Source organism: Calonectris borealis, chromosome 13, assembly GCF_964195595.1.
Source record: "Calonectris borealis chromosome 13, bCalBor7.hap1.2, whole genome shotgun sequence".
NCBI classification, from domain to species: Eukaryota; Metazoa; Chordata; class Aves; order Procellariiformes; family Procellariidae; genus Calonectris; species Calonectris borealis.
The window spans coordinates 18,582,257-18,600,276 of record NC_134324.1 but is presented as its reverse complement, the minus strand read 5'-3'; the positions used below and the strand labels follow the sequence as shown (position 1 = coordinate 18,600,276).

Genomic DNA, 18,020 nt, shown 5'->3' with positions numbered 1-18,020 from the left:
CTAGCAGCTTTTTCTCTTTTGATTTGTTAGCCATTTTCTGCTCTGGATTTCTAGCAGATTCACAACAAAGATGAAAGAATACATATGCTAATCCTGTCTGAGGTTTGTTGGTTTGGAGGGGGGCGATTGCTTGCATTGAATTTCTTCTTCCTGCTTTACCTTTTTCCATCCAGGCCCCGCCACGTGCTTGGGGGTGGTGGAACATGGAACAAGCAGCACCCTCCTTCTCTACATGCTATTTGCCCAAATGTCCTGGTTGCTTGTTAGTTTTCCTAACCCTTCTGCTTGCGGAGGTTTGAGAGGAAAGTAAAGACTTACCTATTCACTTCTGCAGCTTACTACTACGACAAGAGTAATTGTAAAAGGCAAAATACAACGTAGGTCTGCCATTCACGTAGCACCTTCTTAGAAAGCCCCTGAGATCAAAACAAAAACAGTCAAATGCTGAACAGAATGTTTCATGCTCTGCCTTGAAGGTGGCTCCACCCTGGCTCTGACAGGCTGCCGAGGGGAGCGAAGTCGCGAGGCAGGAGTCGCAGGCTGCGCGGCCCTGCTGCTGTGCCGCTGGACCTCCAACTGAGGGCAAGAGCCGCCTGCTGAGAGCAGCTCCTGGGGCCTCGCACCCCAGGAGAGGCTGTTGCTCCTTTTTCCTTGCTTCTGTGATGGCAGCACAGTGACAGCAGCGACTGGTCTTTGTGCTCTTGCGCACGAGGCACTGTGCTCCTGTTTGTTCTGTAAACACACCAGGTGATGCTGGTGACTGCCTTATACATCACCTCTTCCTTTAAGGGATTTTGCCTCTAGGTGCTTAGATCTCTCTGTAATACCTGCTCCATTGCAAATACTTTTTTCCTCATTTTCAATATCTTTAACAATTTGTCAGTTGGAATGTGAACAAGTGCAACTTCATCAGCGCCGTCTTGCAGAAGCCTTCCCCTCCCTTGCGCTGTTTCATATCTGAAATAACTCGTTCACTGAGCATTCGGCTGAAACTGGCACAGCGTGATACAAACTACCTTCCTCCACTCCAACCTGCCTCCGTTTGCTGTCTGCCCTCCATTCATGTCACTTCAAAGGAAAATGGGTAGTAGTATTCTTGATACTCTCTTAAGCAATTTTAAAATTATATTAGAGCTTCGTAATGAAAGTTAAGGTGAGGAGCTGAGTTACTCTGTGATCATTCTTTTTGAGCAGCGTCTGTGGTCTGAGTGCCTCAGGTCTGTTGAATATCCCATCAGTAAAGGAGAACGGTTCTGGTAAATCTCTGTTGATAGCAGCTTTCTAAAAGTATTTCCATCGTCACAAAGATATGCCCTTGCCAGATGCTTACTCTGAGACAGTCACACTGACCTGAAGCCAAGTGCTACCTTCTTTACCTGGCCCACTGGCTTCATAGAATTCACTTCTGGATTTACAGCACTGTAAATTAAATCAGATTTTAGACTTCTGGATTTTTAAATGTGCTCCCTTCTAACACTAAGACAGTGAAATGTACAAAGATACCTGCTTTGCCCATCTTTTATTTAAAAAAGGCTTTGATGCTCATGTATCTTAAGTCAATGGTTTGACTGGAATTTTAAAAGAGCAACAGTATTTTTCAGTATTTTTAGAAACAAAAGGTGTATTTTTAAAATATTTTATAAACCAGAATCAAAACTGCTGGTAGAAATTAATTTCATATTTCCATCTTAAGTTCTATTAGAAAGTGATACCTGTCATGAAACCTCCAAGATTGATGTTTGAATGAAAGTGACTCTGCTTTAAATGGAACTGCATTCAGAAATCACTACCAGAAAAGCATCTCTGAGTTGAATTCAAGTTTGTAGGGATATAGCAACAAACTGAGGGTAATTTCACTTTGAAGAATGTTAGTATATAGTTTACACTATGTTTAATAATTCTGTCAATCTTTCTTCTCTGAAGTGCCATACAGACTTTGAAACAAGTTAGAACAACAACCTTAACTTTGCCTGTTAAGAATTGTAAACGTACTGGATTAAAGCTAGCAATACTCCACTGTTTCACACTCTGTGGTTAATCTTGAGGAAGAATAGTTGCTCATATGAAACTCTTTCAAGAAGAAAAGTTAGTTAATCTGCTCTAGATGATTTAGTTCATAGTTCTGCTGTCCTTCATGAAAGTCTTATCTTGCTTGCTTTTTTTTTTTTTAATAAAAGACTTAAGAAAATCTACAGGCTAAGGCTATGGCTAGCTTTAATTTTGAAAATTTAATGACAAGAAGAAAGGATCCGTTATCTATTTCTTCCCTAAAACACATACACAAATGCCAAAACTTGTAACTGAAAAATTATTTCAGAAACAAGGAACCTTTAAAATTCTTGAAAGAAAATTGTAATGCTTTTCTTTTAGAATGGAATTTTTGGAAACAGAAAATCTTTTGTCTTGAAAATTCTTCATTTCCTAATAGATTTTGCATATGGAGAATGAAATTGTAATTGAATGTATTGTAAAACAAGCTTTTCCACCTGTAGCATTAGAAGAACTTTATTTATCCTCACAAATGATATTAAGGTTCTTTCTCACCTGTGATAATTAGATATTTTTTTTTCCTCCTGTCTTTAATAGGGTGGAGTTAGTGTGGTCATTATTTGAGATTAAGCAGGGTTCCTTTATCAGAAATTTAGTTAAATGCTAACTCCTGGCATTTGCTATGGTTTTATAACTCTAAAATTAATTAAAGGAGAGATATTTATGAGTACCTGCAATAGAAATTTCTCTTTTACAGAATCTTGTGAATGGAAGTACTTTACCTCATAAAGCCACACTTTAGGAATAAGAAAGGCTATAGCCAGCAACACTTAAGATGTATTTGAACTTGAAGGGTTAAATTCCTAGTCAATCTGATAATGACAATGTTTCTTCCTAAGTTAAACTGAGACCCAGTGCACCCACATTGTAGCTCGAAAAGCATTCTTTCTGGTATCTTGCTAGTTACTCTTGAAAAACAAAATCTCTAACATTAAAAATTTCCAGTGATCTACAAAAATATTCCACTTCTGGGGAGAGAGGATCAGGATGTCCTCATAGGACAGGATGATTTCCATGCAGAATTTGAGAAGTACATTTTCTTATTCATGTTGATTTTGATAGTAATAAAAATAAAAATTTATATCTGAGAACTCCAGGAGCATTTTTAAAAATAGGTTCAGTCTGCTCCTGCCCTCTTTCTTTAAGTTTGAAGAATTAGTCTGAAGAAGAGACTAGAAAGATATTTGCCATGAGGCATGGGTTGGACTCTCATCCTCTGTTCCTCTGGGGAAGGACCTGAGGAATAGAGTTTCTTTCTTTCTCACAAATTTCACAAGCCAAAGCGTTTCCTGAAAGTACAACCTCCTTTCCTAATCCCTTAGCTGCCTAATCTGCAAATTTCATGAAACTCCTTAGTGTTATAGCAGACTCTGATTCCTCTTATATTCTTCCTTTATTTGTTACTACTGTTATTTTTAACTTTTTATCATCTCTGGTGGTAATTGGAGATTACTGTAAGAAAATAAACTACACAGATAAGGGAATGCAAGGAAACGTTGTAATACAGTAAAAGAAAATATGTACAATATGATGCATTTGATGTATAAGTATAAAAACTCAAATGGTATCTTTTATGTGCAGATTATTTATAAGTAATAGGTATATCAGATTTTTTTTAATTAAAATAAATGCAACTGAGAATCTGTTTTGGGCTGTGATAATAGTGGAATTGGTGATAAACATGAGATTTCTAAAGCAAATTCGTAGTCAGTGTAATGTGCTTTTGCAAATTAATTGATTTTTGGCTTCTTCCTCAATGATTTTCATATGAATGGTTACTGAAGTTTAATGTCTTTGAATATTATATTGTCCTAGGAAAGATGTGGCATGTTCTCAACATGGAAATAAGTAAGATCTTTGACTAAATGAGATGTGAACACACAAAGACATTCACGAAGTTATCTAGCAGGTTGTGTTACACGAACAACTTCATGAAGTAGCTTAAGATCTCTGCCCATTTAATTCTCAAGTCCAGCGTACAGCCAGTAAACCATGGTCCTCAGGTGAGAAATGAGAAATTTTAAGGGCCGTTGAACACACTGAATTTGGCAGAATGCTCAATAGCCTCAAAATTTCTCATTTAGGAGGGTGCATATGTATTGCTTCCAAAAATTAACGTGAACTTCACTTTCCCCATTTGATTTACATTTCTTCCTCCCTTTTTCCCTCTCTCTCCCTCTCTCTCTCCGAGTCTCTTATGCCATGAGTAGCTGGTCTGCCTTTCTTCTCATTTTGAAACACGTACAATATACTTGCTGATTAAACCATTGGCGTAAGTTCAAAGTGTGAAACAACATACACAAATTTGCAGTGTAGCACTAGAAAATCCCAAACCCTACACCAACCTCAAAACTGCATGTTTGGGATGTTTTTTCCCCTGCATTGCCATTATCACTCTTTCAGACACCAGCTTGGTAACTAACGTAAACACTATTCAAGTTAATGTATATTATTTATCTTTCTGGAATTCCTTCCATTACTTTCAGGATCTTTCTGTCAGATCTGCTCCCCAGACTCTGATATTCCCAGTATCCCCAAATAACCTCCAATGTGAAAGAGGAAGGAGACCGGCCCGAAATAAGTACCACGGATTTAAACTTCCAAGACATGGATATTTTCTCCTCGCCTTTGAGCTACTTAGTTTCTTTTATAGTTTTACGTCTGCAGAGATAGAGCAATTTGTACATTTTCATCCAGAGAATTGATTTTGTGTGTGTTTGGGTGGGGAGCATCCTCGGAGTAAGAACCACCTCATACCAAGAATCAAGAATAAAAGAAATCTGTAAATCTATGATATTTAAAGAGACTTTTAAAATATGTAAGTCAGAATTGCTTAATTATATGATAGGGTTCATAAAAGGCACGTAATAGCAACTTGTCAAACTATTCCAGTTTATACAAAATTTACATTTTTCTGTAAGCTCTTTCTCTAGTTGAACAGATAGGTCGTTTGAGTAATTTAAATAAGTATTATTTGTCATTCTGTTATTAGTACAAAATAACATTTTTTCATAAGGAAATAGGAAAATTTGCAAGAAAGGTTCTTTATGCTCATCTCTGTTTATACACTAGTTTTGTGATTCTCTTTTATCTACTTTGTTTGGACAGTCTTCTCTTTATTTTAAATATTTATTTATTGAAATAATTATTTATTTACTCTCCCAGTTAATTATTTGAAATTAGCAAAATTCTTGGCAAATGGCAACAGCATGGAAATTCCACAAGTTCTACAAGACCACTAAGTAAGTTTGCAGAAATACTAAGTTGAAGAGCAGGACCTCCTTGGTCCTTCACTTGGGTAATTTTTTTTTTTTTTTTGCCTATGCTGGAAAAACTAAAGAGTTGCGGAAAGAGTAGCTGGCATACGGTTATTCCTGGCTGTGCAAAGGACAATGAAATAATCCTGAAGATGCACTGGGATAAATGCTTTATATACGCATGAAAATCCTAACTGCAAGCTGTTAACTGTACTGGTGGCTAAATTGATGCTGTAGTAAATAAATACTTGGTGAGTGTATCTGGAGTTTTCAGTAGCTCTCTGTTGGTGAACAAAGTTGGAGTGTTCAGTGTTAGAGCTGGCTGCCTGTTCAGCTGCCTAATTCTCATATCAACATGAGCACGTTAAATCGCAAAGGCACCACCGGCCAGTGGGCTCAAACTTCTCTTTAACTGTTCATCTCTGAAGATTTTTTTTTTAGGAAAAATTAAGTTGCTTAAAGGTAGAAAGAAAGGGATCTGTTAATTGAAATGCTGATTTATTTTTTTAATGCACCCAGCCTTCTCTCCTTTTCTTGGTCATTAGATACTTTACATTTTTTTTATACGTTACTTTTTGTAAAAAGAAATTAATATCAATGAGGGATAAAATACTTGTATTTTTAACAGTTGTGTTACAATAGGCTCCACAAGGCTCCAGAAGTGAAAATCCTATCGTGATCTTCTATATACATTCATGACTGCAACCATTTTTTCTCTGTCCACGGTTCATGTAAAAACTTGGATTTCATATTAATGTTCCCTCATTTCTCTTGTGACTGTGTCTTTTTGGTAAGACTAAATCTATCATAAATCCACACTTGAACTTTATGTCCTTGTGGAAATACATAGTATTTTAGGTAACAAGGTTGGATATGCAGATAAAAGCAGCCACTTGTGGCATTCTAAGTGCTTTTCAGAAAATGCATCCCGTGGGAGTTAAAATACTACAAAGGCTTGTATACTTAAGAAATAGACTATTAAGGCAATACATTGTGTTAGACTTCAGCTGAATATGACTTGCAGTATAAAAAAAAAGTTACTTTCTTTTGCTCCACAAAAAAAATTAGCTAAAATATTGAATATGTTATCTGCTACATTTTGAATTAACTTATAGACTGAAGGGTAAATTTTGTGCTTCTTAAACATGTGCAGTCTAATTAGCATTTGTGAGATTTACTGGGATGAATTTTCTCCTTGGTGTATGCAATCGCAAACAGGGAGAATGTGGGCTGCAGGCTGCTAGGGCAGACATCTGCCTGGAGTGGACGTCCATGTAGAGAAGTGCCTGCATCCTTGCTCCCTGAGGACCTGGCATCAGCTGACATGGTTCATGAAGTTATGAGAAGATTTATAACCATGGGGAAGTTACTCAGCTGGTGAAAATAAGTAGAAATCTGCTTTGAAGGGGAAGGAGGTTCAGAATATGCTTTTTGAGATCAAAAGGTATAATTTAGTTGACAGAGACATACTCTAAGAACCCTGTGTTGCTGTAGTACTTTACAGAAATCTAAGTTAAAAAATAAGGATAATACTGCTTTTTGAGAGAATTAAAAAAAAAAGAAGAGTTATGGGGCAGTTTCATTGGAGGTTCTCCCTGCAGTGTGGGCCTCAGGCAAAATTGAGACCAGCATTAAGGCTAATAATTAATCCTGTTGGCTCTCTTATTTCATGAGGAAAGAATTAAGTGTGGTTTTCAGTATAAATTTTTCTTGATGTCCATCAATAACTATCGCCCTTTGGAAGTACCTTCTCATTAGCACTTATGAGAAGCACTAAAGACCTGCTAGTGTCTTTAAAAAACAACTGTCCAAGTGTATAAGCCTAACTTACTTTCCTTGAATTTTATATGGTTTTAGTAGCTAAATCTTAATTTTCTTTGATAATGTACTTCTTTAAATGGCAGTATATATTTATTCCTTTTTTTTATGTCATCTGCTAAAGCATGTGTTAACCATCATAAATTTTTGATGGAGTGGACAATCTGGACTGTACCCCTGCCTGTGACAAGCCAGCTCATTGCTAGTTATGAGCTACTTGTCAGCGAGATTTGGCATTCACCTTTCTTTCAGAGCACAGATGCAGTATGTGGAGTGAAGCTCCTGTCTACTTTTTTATAGTAGCTCAGCTCAGTTAAGCAGAACTTTAAATCAGATGTTTCCCAGGAAAGCGTTGACTCACCTCTTTGTTACTGAAAAATGTTTGGTGAAATAGTGGCATCCACAACCTCCATTTAAATGAACAATGTAGCCCTTTCAGGGCAGAGTAGAATCAGCCTGCTTATATGATTTGGTCTGTATTTCATTGACTTTAGGCTCAGGGTTAGTAATCTGGGACTGTTGCTGGTTTTTTAGTTCTTGGTTTATGTACAAGTCCTTTTTGAATTTGGTAAAGAAAAAATAAGAATTGATGTGCACCATTTGGAACCATATTTTGTATAACGGTGATTTTATTCATTTAGTGCTATCAAAAAGAAAGTTAAAGCTAGGAGTGTAATGCAGCTATGATGGTTCAGGGTCCAACATCAATAATCTGCACTCTTTGTGTCATACAAAGATTTGATCCATGCTGTCTAATTAAACGAAGTGGAGCTTGTTTGTTGTGTATATAATACATAATTAAAGCAAGACTTAAAAATAGGGCATTGTATGAGCAACACTGTACTTAGTTACACCCAGTAACTTTCTGTGAGATTGCCTCTGGTCTCCCATGCCCTGTGAGCTTTGAAAAATCTCAAAAAAACAGGGTTTCTCTGAAGACTGAATGTTTAGTGTTTACCATCTTAGCCATAGGGGATGAAGAGTTTTTTCCAGAGGGTCTTACAGGTTTCAAAGTCTGTCTTGCAAGCATCTGTGTAGGACTGAGAACCAGTAGCGTCCAGTCTCAACTTCCCTTTGTGTCCACAAGTACTGCCTTGAACCACTTTTCCTCCTTCCTTCTACCAGTCAGCCAAGTGCCAGTTTTAAATAGGCCCCAGAGAGCATGAAGAACGCTACATTGTAATGGTAGATAAAGTTCAAATGCCAAATATTCCCTCTACTGCAGAAACTACGCAGCTGCTTCCCAGCATCTTGGCTATTTTCTCCTAGCCATCTCCATCAAACCTCATAGTCAGCCTCAAGGTATTTGAGAGACTTGGAGAACAGAGCTAGTGAAGGTGGCATATGTTGCTTCTCAAGTGTTGGGCTTGAGGAGACAAAGTCCTCCTGCTGTGAACAAGGGGAAAAGATCAGGGCAGTGATGGAGCACTCCAGAGGGCCCCCACATCTGTCTTGCTGCTCCAAAAAGAGCAGGAGCAGCGATGGCCAGTGCTGCTGGGATGGGCCAGCTGATACAGTGACAACACCGGGGAGACACGATGACCTTCGAGGACTCTTGCATAGGAAAGTGAGGGCATGGCCACTTCTTTCTGTTCACTGCCCACCTTCTTCCCCTGCCCTCTAGAAAAGAGGTTGCCATTCCCTGAGCTGAAAGCCAGCCCGTGTGGGCTGTCACTACAACTGAGACCTTCAGGAATGTTTTGATGGCAAAAGAAAGATATACAGAGATAGAGGACTTAAAAATTCAGCCACCTCAGCATATTCTAGTTTAGCATTTGGTTTGTAGGTTTTGGTCGATACCTTCAAGAAAATACCAGAGCTTTTTCTTATTTCTGAGAGTGTGCTTAAAATAAGAACCATTCCTCTCACTGACTGGTAAGTGGATTAGTTTGTCAAATTAAAGCTTTAGTTAAGATGACAACGGAAGAGAGTATTTGTCCTCAGTCTCTATCAATGACTCTTGTCTCCTATGTTTCTTTTCTAGAAATTGAAAGAATGCTGTATGCATGTTTGAGATTGTATTTAGTCTCTCAAGATGGCATCCCAGGTCTGATGTTCAATTAGGGAGTGCAGTTCTGTAATCCTTATTTAATTAGAACTCCTTGTCTTACTCCCTGAGAGTTGCATTTGTAATTGGATTCTCACAAGTGAGAATATGCAGAGGCTACCTCAAAGGGAAGTTGTAATTTGCTGATGTGTGTTACTTACCTGTAGTTCTTCGAGAATGTTTCCTCTGCATATTCACATTATGGGTCCTGTCCAACTTCGGTTTGTCCTCGGATTTCTACTGCCCTGCAGTTGCGGTGTTTAGTAAGAATAACTGAAGTATTGAGCACTGTACAAATCTTTAAAATCTCTGATCGATTGGTGTCATGAGATGGCACTTGTACAGTCCTAGTAGTCACTGCTCTTCTAGGAAGTTCCTGTAGGTCACCAGCACTGGAGAACCAAAACCCACTGGTGTGAATATGCAAGGACAGCACTCTCAAAGAGCAAGCCAATGGTAAGTACCCTTTCTTTGTCTTCTGTGATTAACCAAATATTTCAAATGTTATTTTGTAAACTCCCTGATTGCAAATTTGCTACGCTTTACCTATGATAAAAACATATTGAGATTAATTTTAGAGCTGTTGCCTTTCTGGCAAAAAACCAAGAAAGTATCTGTATTTGTAAGTACTCATTTCAGTTGTAAGTTGATATACTACTATCAGCGTGTGGGTGTATACACATATTTGAGCTATAATATATATTTCTATCAGACAAAAAGGCACAATTACAGTGCAGTATTATATATTTTACAGAGTTGCACTCTTTTAGTTGTATTATACTTATAGTAGGTTAGATAGCAGAGTGAGTCACTGACCAAAAAAAGTCTTCTAATAGTATTAAAATGTTAATTCTCAAAACGATTCTGCAAAAGAAAATCAAAGGTATATTGCTTTTCACTTCTAAATTTTTTTCTGAACTTTTGTTTTTTCCAGACATGGAATTCTGTGAGGCTCCCCATATTCTGTGCTCTGGCTATCAAACAGATTTACATGGTGTAGCTGAGCACAGTTACCCGCTAGAGGTGGGCTCAGATGTGGATACTGAAACAGAAGGTGGTGCATCCCCGGATCATGCCTTGAGGATGTGGATGAGGGGGATGAAATCGGAACACAGCTCCTGTTTGTCAAGCCGGGCAAACTCAGCATTGTCCCTCACTGACACTGACCATGAAAGGAAGTCTGATGGGGAGAATGGTAATAAAGGAATGCATCTAATGTACTGAATAGAAGTAGTAATTAATTTGAAACTTTCTTCTATTTTCCTTTTTTTCTTTTTTTTTTCTTTCTTTCTTTTTTCCCCCCTCCTTCTTAGGTCTCTGTATTATATGAAAAGTGAAAGGGTTGTTTGGTATGTGTATTATATTTATAACATGGATGGAAAATAAGAAAAAAAATGAAACGTTTTTGTTAAAACGTCATTCTTCTAGAGACCAATTACTCTCCCTCATTCTCCATTTTTATGCCGTAGGACATTTATCATTTGAGTTTAGTGGCCTATGAATTAGGTTCTAAAATAAATCTATATATGTACATTTATATCTTATATTCTACATTTCGTGTAGAATTGATCCTGCACGTGCTGGCTTCTGGGTGTGGCTTTAAGACTCTACAGCCAGGTGACCTCAGAAAGACAACCTGGAATCCTAAATGCTTTATTCAGCTGTAATTTCAGGCTACACCTGAAGACATGCCTTTATCAGTAGGACAGATTGAACAGGTCTTTGTCATATCTCAGTTCTGTATTTCTCTGCATATGGAGGGTGGGTTTCTGGGTTAGGTTTTTGGGGGAGGGGTTGGGGGGGGTGTTGGGTTTGTTTGGGTTTTTTTTTAAATATTCATTCTCTTTCAGGATCTTTTTACTTATTTGCTTTTCTTATGGTTTAGTGTGTCACAGAAGGGGAAAATGTGTATTTAGTTAAGTAACACGGGGGGAATTAATGATTTTTTCTCTCGGTATCAAAATTGATGAAAATCTGCTCTGTTTCCTTAAAGAGTATAGTAAGTAAACACATTTATCATGCTTAAGAACAAGCTTAGTTCATATTTTAATTTCTGTGTTTAATAGCTACATGTTATGGTAGTTCAAAATGTAGTTAAATATGTATTTTTAACTGGTTAAGAGATAGGGGAATCAGTGAAAGTGGCAGATTGACACTTCAGTGTTGACAGTGATACGTTTTAGTAGATCTGTAGTCATAAGACGAAAGAGAGTTCGGTCATGAATGTCATTTCTATAGTTACGTGTTTTGAATTTGTCAAATATGAAGCTGGTAATGTAATCATAATTTCATCTGCATGTTTGTCAATACCAATGATAATGTCCAATATAGGTTCAAAGACATTAGATTATCTACATGAGTTTAAAAAAAAAAAAGGTTTTAGTGCACAGCTCATTTTTAATTAAATACCCCTTTGAGGATTAAGCATTCTGCTCTATCACATTGTATCATGTTGCTAGAATCAGTTAATTTTCAGATGCCACCCCATTTGCACGATGATCGATGGATGCCTGCCTTCTAGCTTCCTGATTCTGCCACGTTCTGTGTGGGATCCCTCCTCTGTAAAGTGTGGGTTTTTGTTTGGGGGTAGGGGTTTTTTTCGTGTTTTCCTAAGATGTTTGTTTTTAGATGGTGGCTGAAGGAATTGAATCTGGTCTGCCTGAAATTGGTTGGCCCTTAACTATGAAAATGGTTTAAAGGGAATGCTACCTGAGAAAGGAATGTATACTCGAATGCATACTTGAACCATTCAGACTAAGAAATACACATGGGCATTTATGTTTTAAGGTGCTGGGAAGCCGATGTATTGAAAGCAGATTAAGCATAACCAAGTTATGTATTTCAGTCTGGAATGCAATGGTGCAGCTGGGTATTCATGATGTTTTGCTAGCTGTACAAGTTGCACTAAATAAGTTATCTTATTATAGATGAAAATTATTGCAGGTATTAAAGGAAATGCTTTTGTTACCTTCATCATCCTGCATTGCAGGAACCATGGGTTAAGTGTTGTTAAGATAGGGACACATAATCATTGTGCTTCATCAACAAAGAATGGAGTGGTTTCTTCTAAATGTTAGTCTCAGAGAATGATTTTAATTAATTAATCTCATTTCCTACATGGTCTAGAATAGAACAGAGTAGGCCTTTTGCATGTGACTTTAATATTTGGTTCTTTGTAAGCTTCGTAACAAATTTTTAATCGGGGATTCATGTTTTAGGTACTTGAATACAAATTTTAACTAAGTAGATGGGAGAGGAAAGTGAGGGCAAGGGTAAGTTGGAAGACATTAAAACTGAGAGCACAAGCTTATTTGAACTCTTTAGTTGTCTCTAGACAGGGTTGACAGAGCAGGTATCGGTCCTTCCTGTGGAGTTGAGTCATTATAATAATTAGTCTTGAAAGTTAGTGTGGATAAATTTGAAGTCAGTGATGGTTCAAGCTATATCCATTTATATTATCTAGTACTTCACAGGCAAGTTCATAGTCAAGATTCCTGATCCAGAGAGCAGCGTGTTTTCTGTCTGGGTTGGCACTCAGTAACAAAGCACTCTTTGAATGCAGAAGTTCATAAACCTCTACTTAAATGAAGTAATAGATGGCACATCTTTCTATTTCTATGCAGTCATTTGTGCCAGGGGCTTTACCAGAGAATCACAAGTGTTGCATTTATCCTTGCCAGTTCCTGCCATGGAAGTAGACTTTCTTTGTGCCGGCCAGTAACTTCTCTGGTGTGAAAATGGGTGAGCGCATAAGATCAATTGCTGGAAGTTCATGAAATGCTAGTTTCCATGATACTGTCTAATTGCTGTAAAAATAGGTATTTAGACATTCTGGCTTTCGAAGGGTTGACCAAATGGCATGTGAACACAGCTATTTGTAACTGGATTAAAATTAATGAGGAAGATACAGTTGTTGCATTGTTTGAGAAAACTAATTGCTATTATTGACTGTATTTTGAAAAGGTCAGTTGGTTTTTGTTGTTGGGTTTATTTTTTTTTTCCTCTATGAGCACAATTCTGCTACAAATGCAGAATAGCTTCCTAAGGACATTTTTTTGCTTTACATTGATCTGAAGCAAATACACTTTTGCAAATTTTGTTCTGTTTAGATCTTCCTTGAATTTCTCATTCATTCAAAGCTCTAGCAGAAGGTTCCCTGACACAGGATATATACTTTATTATGTATTCTGAGTAGCCCAATTTGAGAATTTATTTGAGGATTATTCTCCTTCATGGATGCACCAACTCTGTCATAATCGCTGTTTAAACATACCCTGGCTGTTTTGGCAGCATTGAACAGGTTGTGTGAAACACCAACATTCCCATTTAAATTAGTGTTGTCGATGTTAATGGCAACTAATAATAGCCTATTAGTGCATAAACTGCCTTCAGCTTTGCCTGAGGCTAAGCAAAATATATATTAGCTGCAAGTAATGAATGACCAATTTCTTGGGGATCATTGCTTATCTCTGGTATAGTATAAATAGCTCTATTTAAACATGAGCAGTGTTACTCTACAAGATGTGAATGTAAATTTCAGACAGAAACACTACAGAATAACAATATCAAAAATAGTTACTTTATTCTATTGAAGAAGACTGCATTTACCCTCAATTCACTGAAACGATGGTATTTGTCATTGCAGCATATCAGAACATTGAGTTCAGTGGTTTAGTCTGCCAGATTACTGAGCTGGCAAATTTATTTCTTTCTTTATTTTTCTGGAGTAAAGATATGGTCCAAGAGAGGATACAACCCTGGTCTACAAAAAGGGCTGTCTTCAGACATATATCTAAAACTACATCATGTGACATGGATCTGCATCCCACACTAGCTAGTGCACTAAAAAGGAGACTACAGTCCATTTTGTATCCATATATTCTTCCCCATTAAGTTGTTCATGCAGTTCTTATGTTTTGCTTTACAGGATGTCTGTGCAGCTGTGAGGCGATGAATTTTACCTCAAATGCATTCATGCCATGCCATAATCCATTTTTGAGCCACATTTGACTTGTTTGCACAACCATCAACTCTTCTAGCTACTACATCTCAGCTGAGAGCCAGCACGGAACTTGAGCCATTTCTACAATAACACGATTTTTAACCGGTTTTACGTTGTCAGATTGTTTTGAAGCACGTACTTAGATGTTTTTATGCAATTAGTTACTCTTTCTCTACCAAGTAGTGAGAACCAATAGCAGAGTACTGGATTCCCAGTACTGGGTGAGTATACTGTGAAATGCACACTCAGTCTTGGAGCCAGATTCATGTTCAATTCCTTTGGCTGCATTATTTTATGACAACTAGGCATTGGCTGTAGTTCACAACTGCTCCTTTGAGATTTGTAGGCAAGGAATTAGGGTGTCAATACAGGCTGAAATACCACTAGACTGGTCATGGAATATAGCTTTAGATCAGGCATGGGGATTTTTTTTTAATAACATATTTGTCTTTTTAAAAACGAAGCAAGAGGGGGAAAAAAACCACAGCAGCTATGAAAAAAATGTAGTTGTTTCCTTTTTCCCACAGAAATTATTGGGGAAACTTCTTTCTTAACATCAGTGTACAGGATCAGATTCTATTTGGAATAATAATTTTAATAATATCAATAATTTTAAACAGCAGACTGCAAAGATAGAATAATAATATTAGCCATATATTAACAAGTAGTAGTACAGAAATTAGTAGGTTACAGATCAAAGCTGAGTTTAATGACATAGAAACATGTAAGATTAATCTTGTGTAATTCACCTAAGTATTTGTGTTATACCCTGGGAGCAGTGGTCCATTTAACAGAGCTTTTGACTCTCTAAATCTCTGGGTTTTTTTCACTTTGATGCTGGGCAGATGGGTAACTTTTGGGCAAGTCACCTCAGCTCTTTGCACTTCAGATTCAGTATCTTAACAGTATCTGTTAAAGGGATAAAGATGCTTAATTAGTAAAAGAAATACTGGAATTGCTGACGCTGTATGAGAAACTCAGCTTTGTGAATGCTGTAGTTATTCAAACATGGGGAGGATTTAGCTAAGGACAAGGTTCTGGTTTAATTTATGGTGTGTGTCGATAGACCTACTGTGAATTCACACCTGTTTAAATTAGGCTTGAATTTGGCTCTTCGTAAAAGTCTTGTGTTTAATGCAAGAAAGTGAGAGCATTGGGATTAATGTTGCTGTTATTTACTGTTATTTTGTAAACAAGCCAGGCATTAAGCTGATCTCTGGCTTTCTCATTTCTCCAGGAAATTATTACCAACAGCTACGTTATAATAACAATACATGCTCTGAGAAGAGGTATGCATGTGACTGACTCTCTGTGCAGGATTGTGTTTGTATCTGAAGTATTTCCGGTAGCTCCTGTCCTGTCACTCTCTATTTACAACGGTGCAATTAAGAAATTGTGTTACTAATTTGCAAGTAGAGCAGTTAAGTCAAATATGTGTAAGTAGCCTTGAAAATATAAAGGTAAACATCAGTCTCAATCCCATTCCATCTGTGCCATTTAATATTTTTCTCTTCCTAGTGTGCTTTACTCTGCCTTTTTATTGTAGCATGGATTGCATTCATGTTTGTACACTCCTGTCTGTTGGATGGTTTTAGTCACCTAATAGATTAAGGCAACCTCGTCACTTAAAATGCAAAGCCCCCCATGGTGAAATTCCTTCAGCTTCTGGAGTTTACTATAGCTTGTCAGATGTTTAAGATATGATACTCTCAGATATTTGACAGAAAAAGGGCCACTAACCTTCTCTTCATAAAAGACTTCTTTTGCTTCTGTTGTGTTTTTTTTTCTCTTTTAGTGTTTAGATGGTATTTATGTTGGTTGCTTCTTCTATTGTTTCAAAGAAGCCTCCTCAGTGTAAAAGGAAGCAGATGAATCTCTGCTATAACACAGCAATGCCTTTTGGGGAGCATTGGAGTACACATTGACATTGTAACTGCTCTGCTGGCGTTGTTAAGAGTGTAAGGTGCTTTTGTTGACCTCAGAGTGGTTCCTTTGGAAATGTTACTGTCTCAAAGGAAGCATGTAAGTCATCTGAATTGCTTTGGATAAGCGTGAGATGCTTCTGTAAGCACTGTAAGATCTCCTCAGTTGTAATATCATGGAAGTCTTGCATTTGTGCCCCTAGTATTTAAGTCATTTATGAAGTTGCTCATATATGGAAATTCAGCTAATGATGAGTTGTTGATTGTCAGTATTGTGGAGAAAATTCTGCCTTTTAAAATTACTATCTTCATTACTTTTTCTGACTGACAGGGTCATTGCATCTGCATATCTGCTATTTTAATCTTTACAGTTTTCATATGGTATATTAAAATCAGTACACAATGTTAAAACATTCCTTTTCTTGTGTTTCTCTTGTAAGCACAATGAACACTAATTTAAAGACAAATATCAAACGGTATTTGATATTTTACATGAAAGATAATGAAACAGTATTTAGAACGTAGCAGAAATACTTTTTATATTCCATAATCCAAATTACCGTTGCCCACAGCAAAGTAAAAAGTATCTGTGCATTTGCACAAGATTGTGTAATATTTTTAGCCCTGCAGTTTTGTTTTCTTTCATGGGTAGCTAAAAGAGGGGAGGGAGGGAAGCTTGAGGAGAACAGTCAGGTCTAATTTTTATCCCAGAAATTAATAACTTGGCATTAGAGCTCAAAAAAAAATCACTTGGCTTATGCAGAAAGGATAGTGAATGTGGCTTAAGGAGCCTGTAGCAATATAAATTATTGCTCCTTCTTTTAAATCCTTTTGACTTTCTCAGATGGAAATGAGCGTGCAGGAAAAGTATTTCCAGAAATATTTTACAGTGCAAAAGGATGTTGCAGTGCTGCTGCAATTCTTGGGAACTCAGTTTATCTACCACAGGGGGAAAAGATGAGATGGGATATGCAATAAAGCGCCTGCCTTCCGTCAGAGTGCTGCAGTGCAAAAAGTGTGAGGATTATCTGACTCTTCATTTCAGCAATCTTTGTGAGACTAGGGAGACGCTGAACAAAATATTTTTTCTGTTGTTAAAATATTTACCATGAATTCTACATGAGGACATCTCTGGACTAGTTCTGTTCCAAACAATCAATATGTCTATCCTGATGTTTTATTTATGTTATTTTATTATTAAATTTATAATATGTTTTATTTCTCATCCCTTTTGGTTAAAATTTAAAATGTATTGGAAGATCAGAAATCTGCTTTACAGAAACAACCTACAGTCATTTTATATGTATATCCTTTGGGATAAATTATTTATTTTAGTTTAATGCTGGTTTAGTTTAATACTTATTTTGAAATATAAGCAATTCTCTCTTACATGTCTTAAAATGTAAATGTTCCTGACAGTTGGAACCTGTTTTTCATTAAAGTTTGGGATGTTCTGCTGAAAGCTGCTAGTGGAACATCATTAGTGTGAAATAAGGCTAACAGGAAAACTTGTGAACTCTGATCATAGAAGATTATAGTTAAGGCTACTAGATAAATAAGATCAAATTACTCTTATTTGGTTCCTTATACCCTCAGCCAGTATGGTTTTAATAGAAAGATATCTAGAGCTTTTTTCTTCCCCCTAGCAAAATGCTTTTCAGCTATTCCAAACTGTAATACTGTGAGATAAAAAGAAGGGATCTAGCAAATGAGTACCGGATTGGTAGAAAAGTGGAAAATGCTGACAAATTATCCTTTTAGGGTCTAGCAAGGTTTAATCTAAACATCATTTCTTCTGGACAGTATGAGATCTTCTAAGAATTTATTGTCGTCCTGCCATGGATGACAAAAGATTGCTCATTCTTCCTCTTCAGCCCTTTTTTTCATTTTTACCCATTTAATTCATTGTGTATTAAATTACATGA

General features: G+C 37.0%; 1 protein-coding gene across 1 annotated transcript in view; it reads left to right on the top strand.

The window, feature by feature from the left end:
* TENM1 (teneurin transmembrane protein 1) overlaps positions 1 to 18,020 on the top strand; it is a 349,960-nt gene that overhangs the window by 111,947 nt on the left and 219,993 nt on the right. Inside the window, exon 4 of the mRNA XM_075162386.1 lies at positions 10,106 to 10,366. Coding sequence (XP_075018487.1) covers positions 10,106 to 10,366 — 261 coding nt within the window. The remainder of the gene's footprint in view (positions 1 to 10,105; positions 10,367 to 18,020) is intronic.